This window comes from Mustela lutreola, chromosome 10 (assembly GCF_030435805.1).
Source record: "Mustela lutreola isolate mMusLut2 chromosome 10, mMusLut2.pri, whole genome shotgun sequence".
Lineage (NCBI taxonomy): Eukaryota > Metazoa > Chordata > Mammalia > Carnivora > Mustelidae > Mustela > Mustela lutreola.
Window position 1 is genome coordinate 75,060,029 of NC_081299.1, and position 23,669 is coordinate 75,083,697.

The window sequence follows — 23,669 nt, forward strand, 5'->3', positions numbered from 1 at the left end:
ATCTCTGTCAGATAAGTAAATAAAATCTTTGAAAAAAAATTTAAAAAAATAAAAAATGGGCAAAAGACAAGAACAGACATTTGTCCAAAGACATACAGATGGCCAAAAGACAAATGAAAATATGCTCAATATCACTCATCATTAGGGAAATGGAAATCAAAAGTACAATGAGATACCACCTCACACCTGTCAGAATGGCTAAAATCAAAAACAAAACAAGTATCGGTGAGGATGTGGAGAAAAAGGAACCTTTGTGCACTGTTGGTTGGAATGAAGACTGGTGCAGCCACTGTGGAAAACAGTATGGAGGTTTCTCAAAAAATTAAAACTAGAACTACCCTATGATCCAGTAATCACACTACTGGGCATTTATCCAAAGAATACAAAAACATTTATCTGAAAAGACATATGTTTATTGGGTATGGTTACTGCAGCACTGTTTACAATAGCCAAACTGGAAGCAACTTATGTGTCCACTGATAGATGAATGAATAAAGAAGATGAACTATGACTCAGACATAAAAAAGAATGAAATCTTGTCATTTGCAATGATATGGATGAAGCAGAGAGTATAATGCTAAGCGAAATAAGTCAGAGAAAGACAAATACTATATGATTTCACTCACATTTGGAATTTACGAAATAAAACAAATGAGAAAGGGCAAAAAGAGAGAAAAACCAAGAAACAGACTTATATTAGTGTCTGTCACATAGTATGAGTTCAATGAATATTTGTTAAAGGAAGGAACAAAGGAAGGAAGGTGAGGGGGAGGGAAGGAGGAAAGAAGGAGAAGTTTTGCCTTGAAGAGAAAGAAATAACAGGGCAGTAGATAGCATTTAGGAGAGAATTTTCTAATAGAGAAATCTGGACATGTCTCACTGCTGAGGAAAGGAACCAGAGGCTGAAAATACAAGAGAATGGACTGAGCCAAGTTATAGTGTGAGAAGAAAGGGTGGTAGGATTAGCACTGGACAAGTCCAGGACTGTGAAAAGCAGATTTAAATCCTGGCAAAAACTGCATCATGTCCCCAGCAAGAGTGGACAGGCTAAAAATTATACATGGGATTTATACTGGGGTGCAGCAGTCAGCTCTTGCGGTCCTGGGTTTCCTTCTGCATGACTGGACCTGGTTCTGCCTTCCTACCAATCCTCCCCATTCTGCCCCAACCTGGATGAAATGAATTAAGGATGAATGCTGGTGCAGATAGGTCATAGGCCTTTTGGTAGGATCTCAGTTGACAATGCTTGTCTGGCAGCATCTGTTTTTACATTTTGTTTCTCATAGCAGTGGGTGATGAGGTCATTATCTGTGATTTAATTGTGCTGGTCCTGGTGGGCTTTGAGATGTAGAGAGAAAGGAAGTTGGATATTTCTATGGTAGAGAACAGGAGAGTATTAAGAATTGCTGTTGTGGTAATAGGTAGAAGAAATCTCATTAGGGTGTCAAAGAAGGATTAAATCTAGTTAAGCTTAACGATATTCATTCATGGTTGTTGGTATCTGCACAATGTGTATTTTGTGACAGCAGTAGTCAGCAGCCCAGTATAAGCATTTTAATCCCAGGGTGAAGTTTTAGGGTTTTTTGACCAGTTAGGTGAGATATAACAATGGGCAAGTTACTCAAGGCAGCAAAAGTATCTTGGTTGAAGTGAAAGATGACGCAGTCTAAGCTGGGCAGGGAAAATATAAGGGGACTGACGGGAATGACATAGAGGGTTCCATGTGATTATCAAAATTCAGCTGGCATAAAAATCACCTTGGAAGGGCCAGATCCTAAAATTATTTTCAGCAGGTCTAAGGTGAAGACCAGAATCTATTCTCATGGATTGATTCTGATTCTGCTGTAAGAAGGCCATAGACTTTTTTTTTTTTTTTTTTTTGAGAAATAGTGGATTTGAAATGAAATTACAGTGAGTTTAAAGAAGTGATATTTTGAGAGCAGATGAGAAACATCAGGAGAACACTATAGGCATAAGTGGGTACAGTGTGAGATGACTAATTTACTATCTCAAAGGTGACACAGCCTTAAATGATGAAAGGTCCAGGATGTACCCAACGGGGTGGGTGGCTAAAGTGGAGAGTGGGGTAGAGGTGAACATCGCCAAAGGTAAGGTCAAAGTTCTGAAAGCCTCCATAATCCGTGTGGACCTTGAAGCCACTCTGGAAGCTGGCAGTATTTGGTACAGAGAAGCAAAACTCTGAGCAAAGTTCAAAGGCACTGGTTAATGAAAGGGAGGGAACTACATGTGAGTAGAGAAAGAAAGGACTGGGAGTTGAGGGCATATAAGTGGCAAGAGTTTTCACACGATGGTGGAGAACTGGAACTGCTACTAACATTAGTTGAGGGTTTATTGAGGCTTTATGTATATCAATCCATTTTATCCTCACAAACTTCATCTAAAGTAGGTACTATTTTTTAAAGTAGGTTCCATGCCTGACATGGGGCTGAAATTCATGACTCTAAGATCAAGACTTGCAGGCTCTACCCACAGAGCCAGCCAGGGGTCATAAAGTAGGTGCTATATTTTATTCCCTTTTTATGATGAGGGAACTGAAGCACTGAGAGGTGACGCATCAACCAGCATCTCACAGTTCTTATCCACGATGCTACTCTGCCTGAGGTAAAGTGGTACTGGGAGGTGTTCACATACATTTCAACTGAAAAACAAAAAAAGAAAAGCCATAGTGGGGTTAACATTTTGGAAAAGCAATGGAAATATTTCTTCATATTTCATGGGTACTGAAATATTTGTTTTTCAGTGTCCAGTAGATGGCAGCACTAAATAACAATTTCATATCAGGTCATCTAATACAAACCTTCTGCTTGGATCAAGACTTCTGTCCAGTCCATGCCTTAATTATTTCTTCAGCAGCATCCAGTGTACTGTCTTTCTGTAAATAAATGAAATAACCTCATTATATATAAAACAAATTCAAGATGAAGTACATATATAAATATAGAAAAAATATACCAAAGTCAATGGATCAGGAAAAGTCATGTAGTGATTTGGGAACCAAGTGCTCTTCAACCCCTGATAACTTGAGCAGGGCCCCGTTGGGCTCTAGCCTGTCCTTGGCCTCCACAGCACCAAATCCCAGAGTGTTCAATCCGGGATCATGCCTTCTCAGATGAGTCATTGGAAGCCTTGCCCATATAGAGCCACACCCATATAAAGCCACAACTCTGGCAAGTGCATGGACAGAAACTGGAAAATGGCATCTATAGTATCTTCCCCCACCTTGGTGGTCTAGTACACAGGTCCCGAGCTCTTTAAGGAGCCCAGAAGCAAATTAAACAAATCAATTATTTATAATGTTATATCCCATTACTTCCTAGCTGGAAAAGTGAATGAATTTCATAAGAATTCAATATTAGAGGAGCTAGAGAAGTGTGACACTGATCACTACATCATACTGTTTTGTGATACTGGCTGCCAGTCTATTGCTCCAATCCTGACACTAAAGAAATGTACAAATCAACTGGCATGTGGCCAAAAAGCATCACCAAGAAAATGATCGACAAACTGTTAAACGCAGTTCAGACTGAAAACAGTTTAAACTGATCCCTGACAAAACCACATTCACTAGTGCGAACACTCTCACTATTTTATAACCATCAGAGCAGTCCAAGCAGCTTGCCATGCCAAAGAAGACCCAGACTCATAAATGACACTGATGCCGGCAGCGAGTCTGAAGGCTATGCTCATGGGATCAACATTTATTATTTTGGCTTTCTTGCCTCTCACCTTACCCCCTTTTGTGCATGACCTGACACCCCTGATGATATCCAGCCATAAGCTTGGGATATTAAAGGACAGACTCAGTCTCCAGTTGGGGTATTTGAATGTCTTTAGGAAAGGAATTTATAAGGAAATCCTTTCCATTTGGGAAACTGCATGATATTCATTGATTGTGTTGACTGTCAACATTTATATCCAATGCTAAGATTTCTGAAAAAATCATTTTTCCTTGCTGCTCAGAAAAGTTTACTGAAAATACTGGCTCACTAAAAGCATTAAAATCAGCAGTCTCTCTCCTCTTAAAATGACATTTACAAATAAGATGATTCCTTCTGACACAAAATCATGGTGAATGGTACCATTGGCTGGTATTTGCCTAATTGAAAATAGGCACATTGAGCAAATTACAGCTACCATTCATTAAGTTTTGGATAGTACTCCAATGATTTGTTTACTTTAAAATAAAGACAGATTTTGGTAAAGTAGAAAAAATATCAAACATAATAGCACTAAATGAAGATTTAAGTGAATATTTGATTTCAAATGAAGAGAATTTTCAAAATTTTCAAAAATGAAAAGGCAGACCTATACAAGGAATACAATTAAATTAACACAGAGTTACAGAAATAAATCAGAGGGTGTAGAAGAGCTTACACAGAGTCAGAATCCTCTGCTCCTCCTCCCTACTCTGTCCTACTATGCCCACCATCCCACAAGACAACTTTTTATGGTAATTTCTGGTTTTAGTTCTAGTGGTTACTTCCAAGAACTAAATAATGCATTTGGTTTTATTTCTATTTGGTTTATTTTATTTATTTATTTATTTTTTAAGATTTCATTTATTTATTTGACAGGCAGAGATCACAAGTAGGCAGAGAGACAGGCAGAGAGAGAGGAGGAAGCAGGCTCCCTGCTGAGCAGAGAGCCCGATGCGGGGCTCGATCCCAGGACCCTGGGATCATGACCTGAGCCGAAGGCAGAGGCTTTAACCCACTGAGCCACCCAGGCACCCCTATTTGGTTTATTTTTATTTGGTTTTATTTATTGACTTCAGACAAAATTCACAATTCTCTGCTCTGAATGAAGAAAAATTGTTCGTTCACACTACTATGCCCATTCCCTTCAATGTTTCAGTTATGATTTCTCATAAAACTCATTTGCTTTTTGAATAGGTAATGCCAGCATATGGTATAAAATTAAACTGACAGATAAACAGTGAAAATCAAGCTCTTGTTTTTCTCCTCTGCTTTTTCTACTTCTTTCCTTTCCCTCTCTACCAAATGATTTAACTGAAAAGCCATTCGGTGGGGCTGAGTGAAGCAGGTGTCCACATACGGAGGCAGGGGAAGCCTGGGCAGCCTGGCGCAGGATGTAGCAGCCTGAGTGGAGACAGGGGGGTTTCTTATGTGGGTGGCATGAGGTGTTGGTGATGGCAGTGGCAGTGTTGACTGGAATAGGATGTCAGGATCCAAGCAGGGTAAGCCAGCATCTGTATGGCAGGGTGGCTCCAGGCAGGGTGCTGGAACCTTGATGGGATGAGGCAGGCATCTGCCAAGGTAGATGGGCATGGGATGTCAGAAACTACGAGGGGTGAAGGATTCCATGCAGTGGGTGATAGTGGCAGCCTCGTGTGCAGTGGTGGAGAACTGGAGGAGGGCATCTCTGCAACAGGTGACAGCAATAGCAGCCTGGTACAAAGTGTCAAAGCCTGAGGGGTGGTGGCTGGAGGGACAGTGGCACATACCGAGGGACTGATTAAAGATGTGATTCCATGATGAAAGCCAGGGTTTTTTTCCACTGTCAAAGAGGGGAGTTACAAATACAGAAAATCCTTGAGCACCAGTCATTCAAAATGTGCAAGTCAATTCATGGGAAAAAGATCCCAGAAGTAGAATTTCTGCGTTAAGAGATATGTGCATTACATTTAGATAGAAATGGTCAAACTAACCACTGTTAAGAGATTTTACAAATGATACCCCTGCTCTCTGTAAGAGTGTCTTACAGAAATTTTTAGTTGTTCGGTTGTTTCCAAGCTAATAGACAAAATAAAATTTTGTTGCAATTTTAATTTTCATTTCTTGTAATATGACTAAAGTGGGAGTCCTTTCATATATTTGAGAGCTGCTGAGAATGTTACCCATAACCATTGTAAAGTGCTCCTTTTTGGCTTGTTTTGCCTTAAGTCTCACCTGCTTTCTTTCAATTTTCATTATTTTGGCACCTTTTGCCATCCTTTTATTTTTAGCCTTTCCAAGAGGTTGAGTCAGCCATGGTAACTTTCCTTAGACTTCTTGGTATTGCTCCTGTATCTTTGAGGATTGAGTGTTGATCTGTTTACACAGATCCTCTTACTCTGCCCCCATGAAGGCTTTGGTTTTTTGTGTAGATGCTTAAGGACTGTTTATCTTTTAAATCCAATATATCTCAGTGTTAATTGTTCTGTGACAATTCTTCCTGAGGCAAAGCACTCCCTTTCAATTGCTGGATTTAGCTGCCTTTTTTTTTTTTTAATTAAAAAAATGAAATTACTGAGCGTTCTTAAGCATTCTTAAGATAAAGCTATTAAATTCTTTTCAGGGTCCATTTTTCCCCCTTACCACAGAATTCCAGATATTTCACTTGTCTTCCACATCTATAATTTTTCTAATATTTGAAAAGTCTTTGATCCTCTCCACTCTTCTTTGCTCACTTTTCTCAATCCTTAAGATGCTTACAGAAGTAAGTATTCAGTGTTCCCTGCGCTGTTTCCAATGTCACTACAATTATCAATAGCTTAGCTTGATTTTTTTCCTGTCAATTTTGTACCTGAGCTCTGACAAGCTGTCATTTTATCTTCTTATATTATCTAACATTATCTTCCCTGAACTTTTAAAATTTCTGCTTTAAACTCATTTTAAAGGTTCTGGATTTGAACTATCTATAGCAACATTTCTCTGACTGAATATTCTCTTTCTGACACTTTGTTTTCCCTGCACCTTTCTCTTCCACCCTTAATAGTATTTTATAGATTCGCAGCTGATTCTTTTTCATTAGTCATTTTTGATTGAATTACCTCTGTAATCTTTTGCTAGTGCACCTACTGTTCCTGTTGCTCTGGTAATGAATATGCTACCTACTCACTTTGTCTATAATTGGAAGATGTATCTGCAGATCTATGTGAGGAGTTAGGGTAGCACTAGAAGACAGCAGAAATTCTCCCTGGTTCATAGTAAAGTTTAATATGATTGATGTGGACTTCAGCGGTGGGGAGGTTTTTTTCCCCCCTCCCAGATAATTTAAGAGGCTACCTCCAATTTAATCTATCTCCTCCACAGTGACCCAACACGGGTTGGAGCACACATGACAGGTATGAATAAGAAAATTGATAACCCAACTATAATCTCCTTCCCCCTTGCCCCACACAGGTTCTAGATGATACAGCTGTATCTCTCTCCTGCCTTGCATGATGCTAAATGAGTCTGGAGAAGCTCCCACTGCTAGTGTACTTATTGCCCTATTGTTTTAAATGAGTTGGTTCCCTGCTGGTGCTGTTTATAACCTGAAGATGTAGACACAAGAGACTTTCTAGGTGTCTTCCCTTTACTTTTACAGTATTTGGCAACTCTTCTTCATTTACTGGGGAATTTGTGAATCTGTTTTCCATTCTCCTAGTTGTTCCAAGAAGAGAATGGGGAAGGGCAGTGTTTATGATTTTAAAACAGGAAGTCTTAAGTTAATCTTTTTTTTTTTTTTAATTACTTCTGCTTGTAACTTTAAAAGATACACTTCTCTGTCTAGGATCCACTGAAACATGAGAATATTCTTGGCCTTACTCTCTCTTCTACAGTTTGGTCAACTAAACAAAATATTAATAAATAAAAATAAAATATTATTAGGTTGTTAACATTTTTATTCTCTTCTGAATGAGTCTTCCAGAGTATGTAGATTGTCTTTCAAAGTTGAAAACAATGTTTTCATCATTCTGACTAGGTTTATAGATGAATGTGTTGGTAGTTTTTGGATCTTATTAAGCCTGTCTTCAGTAGCAGCATCTTAAAAATAGCAATGATGCATATATTCGGATTTTTAAAAAAGATTTTATTTATTTACTTGAGAGAGAAAGAGTGAGAACACAAGCAGGGGGAGCATTAGATGGAGAAGAAGCAGGCTCCCCGCTGAGCAGGGAACCTGATGTGGGGCTCGAGCTCAGGACCCCAAGATCATGACCTGAACTGAAAGCAGCCACTTAACCAACTGAACCACTTGGGTGCCCCTCAGATTTTTTTTTTAAGTACAGATCTGATGATAAGCAATTCATTTAGCTTTCGTTTGTCAGGAATATACACTTCATTTTCAGTTTTTTTTTTTTTTTAAAGATTTTATTTATTTATTTGACAGAGAGAAATCACAAGTAGTCGGAGAGGCAGGCAGAGAGAGAGAGAGAGGGCAGCAGGCTCCCTGCTGAGCAGAGAGCCCGATGCGGGACTCGATCCCAGGACCCTGAGATCATGACCTGAGCTGAAGGCAGCGGCTTAACCCACTGAGCCACCCAGGCGCCCCCATTTTCAGTTTTAAAGGCTATTTTCCTGGATAAAGAATTCTGGGCTGATACATTTTTTATTTTAGCACTTTGAGGATGTCATTTCACTGTATTCTCGTCTCCATTTTTTTTTTTTTTTTTTTTTTTTGATAAGAAGTTGCTGAATTCATAAGCATGTGAAGTAGAGTCTTTTACTTGCTGTTTTCAAGATCTTACCATTACATTTGGTTTTCAGCAGTTTGAGTATAAAGTGTCTTAGGGTGGTTTTCTTTCCTTTCCTTTTTTTTTTTTTTTAAGATTTTACTAATTTATTTGACAGAGACACAGAGAGATAGGGAACACAAGCAGGGGAGTAGCAGAGGAAGAGGGAGAAGCAAGCTTCTCACTGAACAGGAAGCCCGATGTGGGGCTCAATCCTAGGACCCTTGGATCATGACCTGAGCCAAAGGCAGATGCTCAATGACTGAGCTACCCAGGCAACCATTAGGGTGGTTTTCTTTACAGTCTGTTGTGGTTCACTGATCTCTAAGGATATTGCTTTTCACCAAATAGGAGGAGATTGTGGCCATTACTTCTTTTTTTTGGGCTATTACTTCTTAAAATACTTTTTCTGCCACATTTTTTCTTTCTTTCTTTCTTTTTTTTTGGTACTCTAATTACATGTATTATCACTTGATACTGTCTCATAGACCTAAGGCTCTGTTTATTTCTCAAAAATAATTTTTCCCTGTTTTTCAGATTAGATAATTCTATGAATCTATAATTCAAGTGGGTCTTTATTCCTGATATCCTCAATCCTCTGTCTGTTAAGCCCCATACATTTTTCATATCAAATATTACACTTTTAAATTCCTGAATTTCCAGTTGATTTTTTATAGTTTTAATTTATTCATTCATTATGACTATATTTTCTTTTAATTTCTTGAACATACTTCCAATATCTGCTTTAAAGTCCTTGTCTGATGATTCCTATATCGGGGTCACCTTGTAATCTGTTTCTACTGACTACTTTTTTCTTTATTAAGGGTTATATATATATTTTAAAAAGATTTTATTTATTTGAGAGAGAGCACAACCAGGGAGAGCGGCTGAGGGAGAGGAAAAACCAGACTCCCCACTGAGCAGAGAGCCTGACGCAGGTCCTGGGATCATGACCTGAGCTGAAGGCAGACACTTAACTGACTGAGACACCCAGGTGTCCCAAGGGTCACATTTTCTTATGTCTTCACATGTCTAGTAATTTTTTATTTCTGCTGGACATTGTATTGCTACATGGTAAGGTGTTTGACTGATTATTCTGTAATACAGTAAACTTAGTACTTCAAAGTGTTGAGTTTTGTTCTGGTAGGCAGTTAATTTCATGGCAGCAAGCCAAAATTTTAAAACTGCCTATGAGCACATCATTCTTAGCAAGAGAAAAAAAGGTGCTTTATAAATCAGAAGGAATGACATCATAAATGTGTTTTTGAATAGAACAGGGAACTTACTTTTATGAAGCAAAATCGCACAAACTTCTCAAACTGTAGTTTGGTTTCTGTGTTACAGAATGCTGAAACTGGAATGGCTGACAGTTTCTGAAAAATAAATAGGAAAATAAAATAGGAAAACTACTTCTACTTCAACTTTAATTTTAGAATAGATAAATATCAAAAACAAATACTTCTAAATGTTCACAACAACTTCTAAAAAGAAAAAATGTTTTTAAAATCCTCCACATAGCCATAAGTGGAATATCACATAACAAAACTATTGTTAACATTGTTCAAAACATGTCAGCAAGTATTCTTCATAAGTTAACCATAAAATACAGCACAGTATCTCAAAGGCCAATAAAAATTACCTTATTTTTAGTCATCCATTTCACAAATTTATAGTCATACGGTTCATTGCTGTCCTTCATACCAGAGAGGTCTGCATCTAAAACAACAATGAAAGTTAGATGGTCTATTATATCTGAGGAGAAGATGTATTTCATTTAAATCTGCCAAGATTCAAAATATTTTCAGAAAATAGTCACAGAAACTACTGAAGTCTCACACTATATGGTGGGTTGGGAAGTGAGGAATTCACAGTGAGGAAGTGAGGAATTCACTCTTTTTTTTTTTTTAAGAACGATTATTTCCAAGATTATGTAATTAACTCCATTTTCCATTTGCTACTGCAGCCACAAAGTTCATTCCGAAGTTAATGCTAATCACAATTAGGTGTGAACCTATATGAAAAATTCGCTTCCTTCCCCTCCTATGTGAACTGATCCTCTGTTACATAAATTATTTATATATATTACTACATAGAAATCTTCTTAATATAAGTTAGCTTAAATGCTTTTTGGAAATAAATCAAGTATGTAAATTAATTATTTTAAAAATAACTCATGTTGCGCAACCCTCTCAAGTTCCCTTTCCTTCTCAGGAGCTTTTGTACTGTTACTTAGATATCTCTCAATAAATTTTTTCTGTTGCCCACCAATAATAATAATAATAAATAAAATAAAATAAGTACATAAATAAAAAAATAAAATACATAAAAAATAAAAATAGTTCATGGATGGCTCAGTCGTTTAAGCATCTGCCTTCAACTCAGGTCATGATCCCAGGGTCCTTGGGATAGGGTCCCACATCGGGCTCCTTGCTCAGCAGGAAGCCTGCTTCCCCCTCTGTCTGTCACTCCTCCTGCTTGTGCTCTCTCTCTCTGACAAATAAATAAATAAAATCTTTAAATAATAAATAAAAATATACAAAATAAATTAATGTTGAAATGGTATGGATTTTCAATTCAAAGGCAAAACTAAAGGTGATGAAAACAGCTGTGTCTTTTTATCATCTCATAAAATGAATTATACACTTAGATGTACCATAGGAAAAGTGATTTCTAAATCTCAGAATATAGGACATCTTGAGGGGCTTTATATAATAATGGAGCTTGGTAGAGCCAAACATACATAGCTTTCAGGCTATAGGACAGCAAAAATCTCTGGGCATAATGGCTTCTGCTTCTCTCACAACAAATGAAGAAATAAGTCACTGTTTGGTTATAAAAATCAAAAGTTTCCAGTCTTATAGAAGTTAGTATATATAAAATGCTTTTCAAGTTCAGTGGAATATAACTTTATTGTAATAGAACCTTAAAACAAACTATTTGGCCAACTTCTATCAGAATAAATTATGCTTTTAAATTTACTAATATTAACACTATAGGTTTTTTTTTTTTTTTTTTTTTTTTTAAGAAAACTGGTTATATATAAAATGTTATCATGCTCCTAATTTTAGATTAGTATGGCATGTCAGAAATATATAAAATAGCTTCAGGTAATATAAAGACCATGGTTGGAGCACCTGGGTGGCTCAGTGGGTTAAACCCTCTGCCTTCAGCTCAGGTCATGACCTCAGGGTCCTAGGATTAAGCCCCACATCAGGCTCTCTGCTCAGCAGGGGGCCTACTTCTTCCTCTCTCTCTGCCTGCTCCTCTGCCTACTTGTGATCTCTGTCAAATAAATAAATAAAATCTTAAAAAAAAAAAAAAAAGACCATTGTTTTTTGAAGACAAAACTATTTGGAATCCAGCTATGTGACTTCAGGCAAGTTATTTAAAACTTTCGAAGTCTTCACATCTTTAAAAGTGGAGCTAACAACACTTTCTTCAAAAGGGTGTTTGAAAGTGCTAGGCATGTAGTAGACTCTCAATAGATATTATTTTCCTTCTTTACTTCATTTCAGTGTATTCTAAAATAACAAACATTCCCTGATAGCAATGACATTCTAGAAATTTTATTTTTCTTAAGTAAAAAGGGAACTAAAATTTTACTCAGGGGAACACTGGGATCATATATTATTTCATAGACTTTTGTTTTAAATTCCACACTAGAACAAGATGATAGCAAATTCTATGGTTAATGGAATACCTAAAAGAACTGACTCCATAACCCTGTTAACAGTCACACTTAAGGTTCAGGGACCTAAAACTCAAGACAGTTATTAAAACAAAAGACAAACAACAACAACAACAAAAACCAGTGACATATTGAAAAGCCATTTTCCAAGAGACAAAATGTTGGTATGACTTTGACACCAATCTTTACTCTCTAATTCTAATATAATTTCACACATAAGTTTCCATATATTTGAAATAATAAAAACTCTTACAAACCTAGCAAAGACACATCAGCAATGATGAAGTATCCCCCATCAGGAACTATGGGCTTTAGGCCAAGATTTTCAAGCAAATGTATCATCCGATCTCTTTTGACTTCTAACTCTTTTGGCAAAGAATTGAAGTAACACTCTGGGTCATCCATGCGCTTGATGTCAATCCAAAAAGCTTGAGCCAAGGCTTCCTGCATGTTAAGATTGAAACATGTGGAAAGGAAATATGGTAATGTTGCTGAATTTATTGGTAGAATTAAAATTGCCTGAGTCACATGATTGGTAAAAAAAAAAAAAAGAAAAGAAAAAAGTCATTCAGGGAATTATAGCTAAATTCCTGTGAACTTATGTTAGACTATGTAAATTAACAGAGCAATCAGTTACATGTAAATGATTAAATCTAAACTGAAGAACTGAGAATGAGCCATGAAGATCTGAATTAAAAAAGAGGTTTTGTATAAAGATGGCTTACTTGGAAAGGAAAAGACATGAAGTTATTTTCCACTGAGATGAGCTGCAGAATGACTTGCTAGATCTAAGTCTGAAAGATGACCAAAGAAATGATGAACTAGCCAGCCTTTTCCCGTTACCTTGGAGGAGGTCATGGAAATGAAAGTGAACCCACTATGTCACTACCCATAGGTATGCAATAATACTTTTTTTTTTAAAAGATTTTATTTATTTATTTGTCAGAGAGAGAGAGAGAGCAAGAGTGAGCACAGGCAGACAGAGTGGCAGGCAGAGTCAGAGGGAGAAGCAGGCTCCCTGCGGAGCAAGGAGCCAGAGGTGGGACTCGATCCCAGGATGCTGGGATCCTGACCTGAGCTGAAGGCAGCTGCTTAACCAACTGAGCCACCCAGGTGTCCCAGTTATGCAATAATTCTAATCTAAATTCTAATCCCTGTTCTAATCATTCATATCCCAGAAGTGTCTATGGACCGCAGGGATTAGAAAAGAATTTCCAAGGTATATGGAGTCACTTCTGTACCATTCCTCAAGAAAGCCAGAAGTGACAGGAGAGAAACTGGGAGAAGGGAAAAAGCTAATGTTGTTAAAGGTCATGTGGGTGTCTGAGGAGGCCACAGGTCAGGTAAACAAGTCTGAATCAGGACATACATAAAGAACGAGGATCTATACAAGCAAGGGGGCAGAGGACTGGTGGTCAGTGTGAACTAACTTAGAAATACCAGTTCTCAGCACAAAGAAGGGAACATAAGCAAATAATCAATAAGTGGAATGGTCGAGACAGCAGGGCAAAGTGGCCAAATTTTAAGGAAATTAATCAGAACCAAGAGGTATCAAGAATTAAAGGATAAAACACTCACTCAGTAAACATACACTGAATACCAATGTTAAATATTGGCATTGTGATAAAACACTGGGGCTGTAATGGTAAATAAGAGAACATGATCCTCACCGTTATAAAGATTCCAGTTGGTGTGTACTGGAGAGGGTAAGTGGAAGGGATGAGGAAACAAATACATGCAAAAGGCAGGATACAGTTTGTTCTGTTGGAAGAACTGAGTCTGGCGTGGCTCAAGAGTAGCAAGAGTGGATGGCAAGAAATGACATGGAGAGACAGAGAAGGGTAAGATCACTGAGAAGATTGCATCCCGAAAGAAGCCAGCAGGAAAAAAGAATTAATAATAATTTCCAGTACTAACAAAATCTTGGATTTTGTTAAGGATCAAGCTGCATCAGCCTGGGAAGCTGGGGTTCTCTTGGGAAGCATGGGCCAGCTTCCAAACTTGGTTGTCTGAATGCATGGAAAAATCCAGGCACTTAGCTGAAATGGAGGACCAGAGCAGTCAGGAAAGGATGTTCCAGATTCTTAGCTGCATCCTTCTTTTTCTCAGCAATTTATTCACTCCCCATTGCAGGGGATATTGCCCTAGAAAAGTCAAAGCTCAAGAAACATAAGCATCTCTCTTAACTGTAGTCTTATATTGGACTCCTTTTCTCAAGCCCCACATGTGACCCAACAGCAAATACTGTCAGCTCTGCCTTCGAAATATATTCACAACCCAATCACATTCCACCATTTTACTATCCCCGTACTGGTTCAGTCAACTGCTGTCTCTCTCCTGGATCACATCAAGAGTCTTCTGACTCAATAAAGTAGGCAGGTCCCTTTGATAGTGCAAGTTAGATCACATTACCCTTGTGCTTGAACTCTCCAGTGGCTTATCTCACTCAGCCTTTATAGTAAGGAATATGACCTTACTTGATCTGGCTTCCAGCTACTCCTTTGATTTATTTCCTCCTACTCTTGTCCTTTGATTATCCCGTCCCACTTTTGTACTTTTCACAGATACAAACATGACAGCCAGACTGCTTACCCCAGGGCCTTTGCACTTGTTTTTCTCACAGTCTGGAAGGTTCTTCTCTAGGTAACCCATGTGACTATTTAAGCTTCAATTCACAGCCCAGATGTCATCTCAGTGAAGCTTTCAAAGATTACTCCATTTAACATTGTATCTCCCTTAGCACTTTATATCCTTCCTCTTTCTTGCTTTATTTTTCTCTATTGCATCTATGAATACCTGGCATATCAGTAAAATATTTACTTCTTTATTATCTGTGTACTGTCAACTAGGCTATAAGCTCAAAAAGAGCTTTTCAGAAAGAGATTTCTGCTATATCTCCAATACTCAGTAAATGTTTGTTAAATAAATGAATGGACTTATTTTGAGTGGATAAAATGAATTTATTATTATATAAAACCAAAAGTCAAAACTAGTCTTTATTATGATACTGCCTTAGAGAGTCACTGGAGAAAGAATTTAAAAAAATTTTTTTCTCATTCAGTAGGTATTTTTGACAGGAAGCAAACAAGTAAATTTACTGTAGCCAATATATTTCACTCTTTTGGCTTTTTAACTGTCTTCCAGAAAAAAAATTTTTTTTCACTGTTCTGATTATTCACAGAATAATGATACATAGATACCTATTATATATTCATTTTTTAAAAACAGAAAAGATATAAAAAGGATATACATTAAAAAGTCTTACACCCACCCCTGTTCCTATCTACTCAATTCACCCATTCCTCAATCCCCTACAATTAGCCACTTTTACTAGCTCTTTATGGATCCTTCCAGAGATCCTTTAGGAAAATACAAGTGAATGGTTTCCCCTTGTCTTATACAGGATATAGCAAAAATATACACTGCCCTGCATCTTGCTTTTTTTACTTTATAGTATATTCTGGAAATTTTTCCATATTGATCCTTATAGAGCTTCCTCGTTCTTTTCCTTTCTTTTCATTTTTTAAATACTCATAGTGACAGACAGAATGGCCCCCACAGGTGTCCAGGTCTTAAAACCCAGAACCTGTAAGGGCACCTGGGTGGCCCAGTCCTTCAGTTCAGGTCATGATCCCAGGGTCCTGGGACAGAGCCCTGCATCAGGGTACCCACCCTCTCAACCTCCCCACTGCTTGAATAAATAGAAAAATCTTAAAAAAAAACAAACAAACAAACCCAGAACCTGTAAATATGGTACCCTGCATGGTAAAATGAACTTTGCAAATGTTCAAATACAATCATAAAGATCCTTATAAGGGCAAGAAGGTAGCAGGAGAGAATCAGAACCATGTTAGAGTGATGTGACCATGAGCCAAGGAATGCGAGCAGTCCCTAGAAGACGGGAAAGACAAGGTGTCGTCACTGTCCTTCACAGAGTCCACAGTACTTTGCAATCCCTCCAGCAGTATATGAGTGTTCAGAACTAAAACTTGATGTATTTAAATAAACAAAAAAAGCTGTTCTTGCTAGCAATGAATATTTGTCCATTCCTAAATTCCCAAACAGTACTAGAAGCCTGGCTCAAAAAGGGTACTCGAATACACAGCCTAAAAATAACACTTTTACCAAAAGACTATGCTTCAACCCCAAGTACCATTAATACTTACCTGTAAAGGCGTCGCACAGGTATAAATGGTGTTTTGTTGGACCGTCTGTAAATGTTTTATCAAATGATGAGGACCAACGGACCAGCCAAGCTGGAGAAGGAAAAGATACAAAGCAGATTTCAAAAAACAAATCTAACTGTATGTACCAAATCTGATAGAGTAGCTCAGCTTAATGTAATTATTAGGTATATGCAAGTCTAAAATGTTCATACTATGAAAGTAGTACAGTGTTAGTATTTACCCCTCATTTCAACACTGTTGTTTTGTGAGAAAGTTTCCGCTGGAGTCACTGAACTCTGCTTTCAGAAGGTAAACAGTACCTTTAGTCACTATTATCCTTTTCTTTTCTAATTTGCTACTTCTGGTATTCTGAAGGTCTAAAAACTGTAACAAAGGTTATCTGATTTAGGTAAAAGTAACTCTGAATGAGGGCCTAGGGGGCTCTTCCAGAAGCTGGTTCTCCAGGCCCCATTTTCTTGATACTCCCTGCCTCTTGGTCATGTTCAGGAGAGGCCGGTTGGAGGATGACCAAGTTTCCAAGGTCTTACCATGGGTGTAGAGATTACTTAAATGAGTAAATAAATAAAAACTAAACAATAATTTACTGGGTAAATTGTTATTGTATTACATAATGTGGTGCGTAAGTACGTGGATTCTGAAGCTAGACTGCCTGCACTGGCTTGACTTTATTCGCAGTATAGCCTCAGGCAACTTACTTAACTTTTCTGTACTAGTTTTACTGCCTGAGAAAGGAGATGATAAATTATACTCACCTCATAATGCCCTTATGAGAACGAGCTTGTGTAAAGCACTTAGAACTCGGCACAGAGTAAGTGCCAAAATACTAGTTATTATTTTATATTATTTTCTTCCTCCTTTTATATTAATATGCAATAATCTGAACGCTTTTTGCAAAAAAAAAGAGTTCCATTAGTTCATTACTTATAAAATGAAAAACTTCCTATTTTTTGTGCCATTTACAGTGACATGGGTGGAGCCAGTGTTCTGCTAAGCGAAATAAGTTAGAGAAAGACAAATACCGTATGATTTCACTCATATGTGGAATTTAAGAAATGAAACAAATGAGCAAAGGAAAAGAAAAAGAGAGGGAGGGAGGCAAAACAACAAACAGATGCTTAACTATGGAGAACACACGGATGGTTAACAGAGGGGAAGGGGGAGGAAGGATGGGGGACACAGGTGATGAGGAGTCAGGCAGGCACTCGTGATGAGCACTGGGCTGGTATGGAAGGGCCCAATCACTGTACTGCACACCGGAAGCCAATATGACACTGTATGGTAAATGGAACTTAAATAAAAACTTGAACAAAGAAATGATCAGGTCTCAAAAAGGATAAAGGCCAACATGAAAGCCGAATGAGTAAATAATAAAGAAAATATCAGTCAATATAAAAACCTGTGTAAACTGAGAATATATGCATTTAAAATACACAAGTACAGAAACTCTACGAGAAATAAAATATATGCCTGTTTTGAAGACATTATCTTCTTCAGCATCTTACCTTCCAGCCAGTTACACTGAAAGTCTTTCCAGCACTTCCTATTGTTACTGTTCTTTCCCACATTCCTGGAAACGTAGCTGAATAGGAAAGAGAAAAGAAAAAGATTAAGGAATTGCTTTCCCATCAATCTTTATTCAGTATAATCTAAAAGTAGTGTCGTCAGTGTATTTCAGTAGGTTTTTATTTTTTTAATTTATTTTTTATTTTTATTTATTTTGTAGATTTTATTTATTTATATGAGAAGGAGAGACAGAGAGCGCACAAGCTTGGGGGAGCTGGAGAGGAAGAAGCAGGATCCCCGCTGAACAGGGAGCCTGATACAGGGCTCCAACCCAGGATGCTGGGATCAGGACCTGAGCCAAAGGCAGATGCTTAATGACTAAGCCATCCAGGCATCCCTTCAGCGGGTTTTTAAATATAATGTAACTTTAACCTAAACACAATGAAAAATGTTACAGTACTTGAAAACACTGTAATACGTGACAGATTAAGTAATTTTAAGTAGCAAAATTACTTCCAGGGGCAGGAGTGTCAGTAGCCAGTGCCGGGCAGAGGTCACACAAGCAGTGTCAGCAGTGGCAGTACATTCAATATTCTCTTCCTGTGGCTCCATTTTGGTTGTGGTCCTAGCTACTGTTGTCTCAACTCTACTTTGCCCATTTTGTGAATCTATTTCTCCAGGCTTCCTATGGCAATGGTTCTTAAAATGTGGTCCCCACACCAGCAACAGCAGTCTCAGTGGGGAAGTAGTCAGGAAGGCAAACTATTGGACTGTATCCCAGAGCTACTGAATCAGAAACTCTGGGGGTAGCGCCAGGCAATCTGGGTGTGCATGCATGTGTGTGTGTGTGTGTTTTACTAACAACTTTGAGATATAAATCCTACACCATAAAATTCACTTCTTTAAACTGTCCAATTTGATGATATTTAGTGTATCAGCAGAGCTGTGCAAGCAGTTGGAGGAAGTCCATACCTTTTGGGTATCACCCCTTAATATCTCCATGGCCAAGAGCACTAGAATTTGTGCCTGAATGGAGCTCATCTCCCATACTTATTCTCTCCATAATACATACCATACATAGCCTTCCTACTCTTAGAAATATTAGCCAGCATGTCAGCACTATGCTTGGGATCTATTTTAAAGAACAAAATCATCATGAAAAGGACACTTGTTTATAGAAGGAGCCGAAATAAGAAAGCAGAGCGTTGCCTTGTTGACCTCAACTGAGAACATGTCCATCGGGTCACTCTAATTTTTTGCCCCTTTCTGCATATTTATGAATGAAGTGCCAGGAGTATTGACTTTGGAGTTAAAAATCTATTTTAGTGGGTGATTCACAAATATGGATTGCACAAATAATGAGAAATGACTGCATAAATGTTTTCAAGTTGGTTGATATCTTTAAAAAAATCATTCAATCTTATACTTATTTACTTACCAAACACTTATTAGCAATGACCAGGTACCAGAGACTAACCTAGATCTAGAGGAAACAGAGATAAGAAAGAAGCCATTCCTATCTTCAAGGAGTTTAATGTCTAGTGGGGGTAGGAGGAAAGTAAAACAGCAACCATAGAACAGTGTGGAAAGTGCTGTAATCCCAACAGGCATGGAGTATCATGCAAGAACAGAAGAAGGTGTTAGGCGTAGCTTTCTGTAGACAGTAATGCTTGAGCTGAGACTTGGAAGACCACGTAGGCCTTTGCCAGTCAGAGAAGAGGAAAAAAGGTATTTGTGGCAAAGGGCATGCTGGTGACAAAATGATGAAGGTAGAGAATGTAAAATCTTGCGAACTTTGCTGAACATTGGCAAAATGTTGCCTTATGAATCTTCCAAGAATGCTAACTACACTGCTCTTTTCATTCCTTAAATAATTTAGTCGTGAAGTTCTTCTCATGCAATCCCATGAGTTTTAAGTTCTTCTTATGCAATCTCCTAGTTTTTCACCTGTTCTGTAGAGGTACAGTAGATATTCTTCTGTTGTTCTAAGAGTCATGGTATACACCAACCTCTCTTTTTTTCCAGCAGTAAACTGATCAGCTGAATAACTTATAAGGAATTTTATATTAGTTAGCTGAATACTGAAAGATTTATATATCAATATCAATGTATTAATATATCTTTTTTCTAGAAAGAGAGGTTTCTTTTGTTGACTGAAATGTTATTTTATAGAAATCTGGAGATATCATTTGAATCAAGAATCTGATCCAAGAACAAATTCTACTACTTCAATAAAAAGGCCCTAAGGAATTTTAAAACATCTAGATGTTCATGTCCTCTCCACCTCAGCCACAGAAGTTAATGTAAACAGAACAGAATACCGAAGTCCTGTGTGTGAATCTAACAGGAAAAAACTAAAAAACAAAAAAGAATCTTTATAGGTCTGATCATTTAAAAAAAAACCACTATCTAGGGGCACTGGTTGGCTCAGTTGATAAAGCATGAAACTCTTAGTCTTGGAGTTGTGAGTTCGAGCTCCATGTTGGGTAGAGTTATTTAAAACCAAAACCAAAACCAAAAAACTTAGGGGCACCTTGCCAGCTCAGTTGGAAAAGCACGCAACTCTTGGTCTCAGGGTTGTAAGTTCGAGCCTTACCATGGGTGCAGAGATTACTTATATGAATAAATAAATAAAAACTAAACAACAACAATAACAAACAAATTTCAATACCTAAAGTTGGTAAGTTAAGCTTGCATTTATATCTCTAAGGCAACTGGTCTTTGCAATTCCAATTTATGACCCATGATCCTTAAATCAGCCACAGCCACTATGAGTTATTTACAGGTAGCTTAGGCTTCAGTGGAAGTCAGATGGGGATGAGAGGCATGAGGAAGAGTACTACCCCGGGGAAAACTGCTTCAGTAAAAGCACGAGGGTGATGCTGCTTCATGATGTGTGGTTAGAAAGCCTTACCATCACACTCTGCAAATTGATGAAATAGCCATTTTGCATCTTTCATATAACAAAGGCCACTATATTTGAAGAAGAGCTAAGTTTTTGTGGAACCAAACTGTACTCTCTAAATAATGAAATAGTGAATTCATTTTTTTTTCTTGTTTATGGGCTGTTATAAACAACTAAAAAATCTGAGTTAAAAATATATGTCTTGATATCTCCAGCAAGTAATATCTGCTACATTTTTAATATGAAGGGCTTATCATATGAGGTTTAAGCAATATAATAAAGGCTCAAACAATGTATTTTAAGATCATTTAAAGTTATCTATTGGAAAAATATTATTAAACTGAGTTAACTAAAACTCTAAAGATTTGAGGCATTATTGCATAGACATGAACTATGTTTTATGTTAAGTATAGAATTATATTCATTAGAAAGATGACTCTTCTCTCTGCTTAATTAAAAATTATATTTATTTAATTAAATTAGAAATTACAAGAAATAATTATTTGTTCATATTGATCTGATTTTTGACTGCAAATAGTCCAAATGACCCAAAACAGAGAGATCATGAAGATGAACCCTAATGCAGTTTTCTGAGTCAAGGCATCACCGAACCTTTCAGATCTCTGGCTGTCTTCTCTGGCTATCCATTCTCCCTGAGAATATTCTCTTCCAAGGGTTCCACCATCAACAAAACTTTGATGACTGCCCAAACTGTTTCTCCTCATAATTTGATCCTGACTATCAGGCCTATAATTCCACTTGTCTCCAAGACATCTTCTCTGTATCTCACAAACACTGAAACTTAGCAAGACTAAAGCACGAGAGGCAGGAAATTCCTTAACACCCCACAGATCTGCTCCTCCTCAGCACATCCCCACTTCTGCTTTAGAGCCTCATCACTGCTGAGGGGGCCAGGCCAGAGATCTCAGAAGCATACTTGCTTGTTCCCTTCCCGTCTTCAAAGGCTATACCCCCTCCCTGCCCAAGCCCCACATTATTTTGATTCTAAACTCTACTGCTAACCTATCTGACTCACTTCAGATCCTCACCTATAGCTGGTTCTTAGCTTTATACTACAAATCCAATCATGTAACCAATTCCCTTGACATGACACATCTCTTGTTCTCAAAGTATGCTCGTTGGAACTCTGACAATCAAATTAATGTGTAGAATTAAAAAGAAAACAATTTCAAAGTCAATCAGAGAAAGACAATTAACCTATGATCTCCCTGATACGAGGAAGTTAAGAGGCAATGTGAGGGGTTTGGGGGTAGGAAAAGAATAAATGAAACAAGAGGGGATTGGGAGGGAGACAAACCAGAAGAGACTCTTAATCTCATAAAACAAACTGAGGGTTGCTGGGGAGAGGTGGGTAGGGAGAGGGTGGTGGGGTTATGGGCACGGGGAAGGTATGTGCTATGAAATGTGTAAACCTGGCAATTCACAGAACTGTACCCCTGGGGCTAATAATACATTATATGTTAATAAAAAAATAAAAAATTTAATTAAAAATCAATTTTAAGTTTTCTTCCTTGAAATTTTCTTAAGTGCTTAAAATAAGTACTACTATTTATCTGACAGTGTGGGCTACCAACGATGAAACAAATGCATATTTAGTAAGTGAATACTAATGGCAAAATAAAAAAGTTCTGATGTGTTTATTTCAACGGCTCTTTGTTACAAATATGCACAGAACTGTGATTTTTATATTGACTTCTTTTTAAAAAAAGATTTCCTTGTTTTAGAGAGAGAATATATGTGTGTATGTGTGTGTGTGTGCATGAGTGGCGGGGGGGCGGGGGATGAGAAGCAGAGGGAGAGACTGTTCAAAGCAGGCTTCCCACTGAGCACAGAGCTTGATCTCACAACCCTGAGATCACGACCTAAGCTGAAACCAAGAGCTGGATGCTCAATCCAACAAGTCACCCAGGCGCCCCTAATGACTTCTTCTACTTATTAAATTTCTGTTAGGAAAACTGTCTCTTGTTTCAGGATGGAAGACAATGTATCCCTATTTCATGATGTGAATTTTGTGGCTCTGAGGTACTCTGTATACTAAGGCTTTGAGTTTCAGAACCAGTGACTTCCTCCACAAGTTTAAACTCTGTTCTCATATTCGAGGCTATCAGAATTATCCTACTTTTCCATCATCATCTGTGCCTATTATATCCTTGTGAAACACTTGTCCTAATGTTAAGTGTATCTTGATCTGTTACACCTCCCTGTCTCAGTCCATATTAGTTTATCTGGTATGAATTTTCTTCCTACCTCTCTGCTTAGCAAATTCCATCTTTTGCTCACTCCTCTGTTGATCCTCTCAAGCATTTGCTTTGTCCCCTGTATTTCTACTATTTATAATGTACATAGGGATAATTATGATATATACAACTATTTATATATAAGTACACTAATTTTTTATTTATTGATTTTTTGCCTGAGTGATTTTAGTTTTCCTTCCCTTATCCTCTTTCATACTTTCTGTTCGTTTACTCATCAATTGTGCTCTGATCCTCTAACATATGCAGGATCCTATCCTGGAAATTGGGCATTCAGAAGACACTAAAACAAACAAAACAAACTAAAACAAACAAAAGTTCCTACGTTCTGGCAGGTTAGAAGTAAACAATATAGGTCTTGATATTTATTATAAAGGAAAAAAACAAAACAGAATGGGGCAGGAGGGGTGGAAAGCAAAGCAAATGCTGGAAGGAGAAAGCTTGTAACTATGTATATATGGCCATAAAAATTGATATCAGAATAAAGCCCTGGGGTAGGTAAGAGACTGAGCCATGTGGATATCTAGGGAGAAAAGTGTTTCTGGGCAAGTGCAAGGACAAGTGCAAAAACTCCAAGTTTGCAGCCGTGCATACATTCTTACAGCTAATATCAGTCTGAACAATTCTAGAAGACACTGAGGCACTTGTG

General features: G+C 37.7%; 1 protein-coding gene across 2 annotated transcripts in view; it reads right to left on the reverse strand.

Annotated features, from left to right (window-relative positions):
- Positions 1–391: 391 nt before the first annotated feature.
- KYAT3 (kynurenine aminotransferase 3) overlaps positions 392–23,669 on the reverse strand; it is a 66,911-nt gene continuing 43,633 nt past the window's right edge. For both annotated transcript variants that reach the window (XM_059136232.1, XM_059136233.1), the window contains exons 9-15: positions 17,839–17,915; positions 16,316–16,405; positions 12,407–12,593; positions 10,101–10,177; positions 9,748–9,834; positions 2,819–2,893; positions 392–2,659 (exon numbers count right to left, since the gene is read on the reverse strand). In XM_059136232.1, the coding sequence (XP_058992215.1) occupies positions 2,831–2,893; positions 9,748–9,834; positions 10,101–10,177; positions 12,407–12,593; positions 16,316–16,405; positions 17,839–17,915 (581 nt within the window). In that variant the 3' untranslated portion in view covers positions 392–2,659; positions 2,819–2,830. The remainder of the gene's footprint in view (positions 2,660–2,818; positions 2,894–9,747; positions 9,835–10,100; positions 10,178–12,406; positions 12,594–16,315; positions 16,406–17,838; positions 17,916–23,669) is intronic.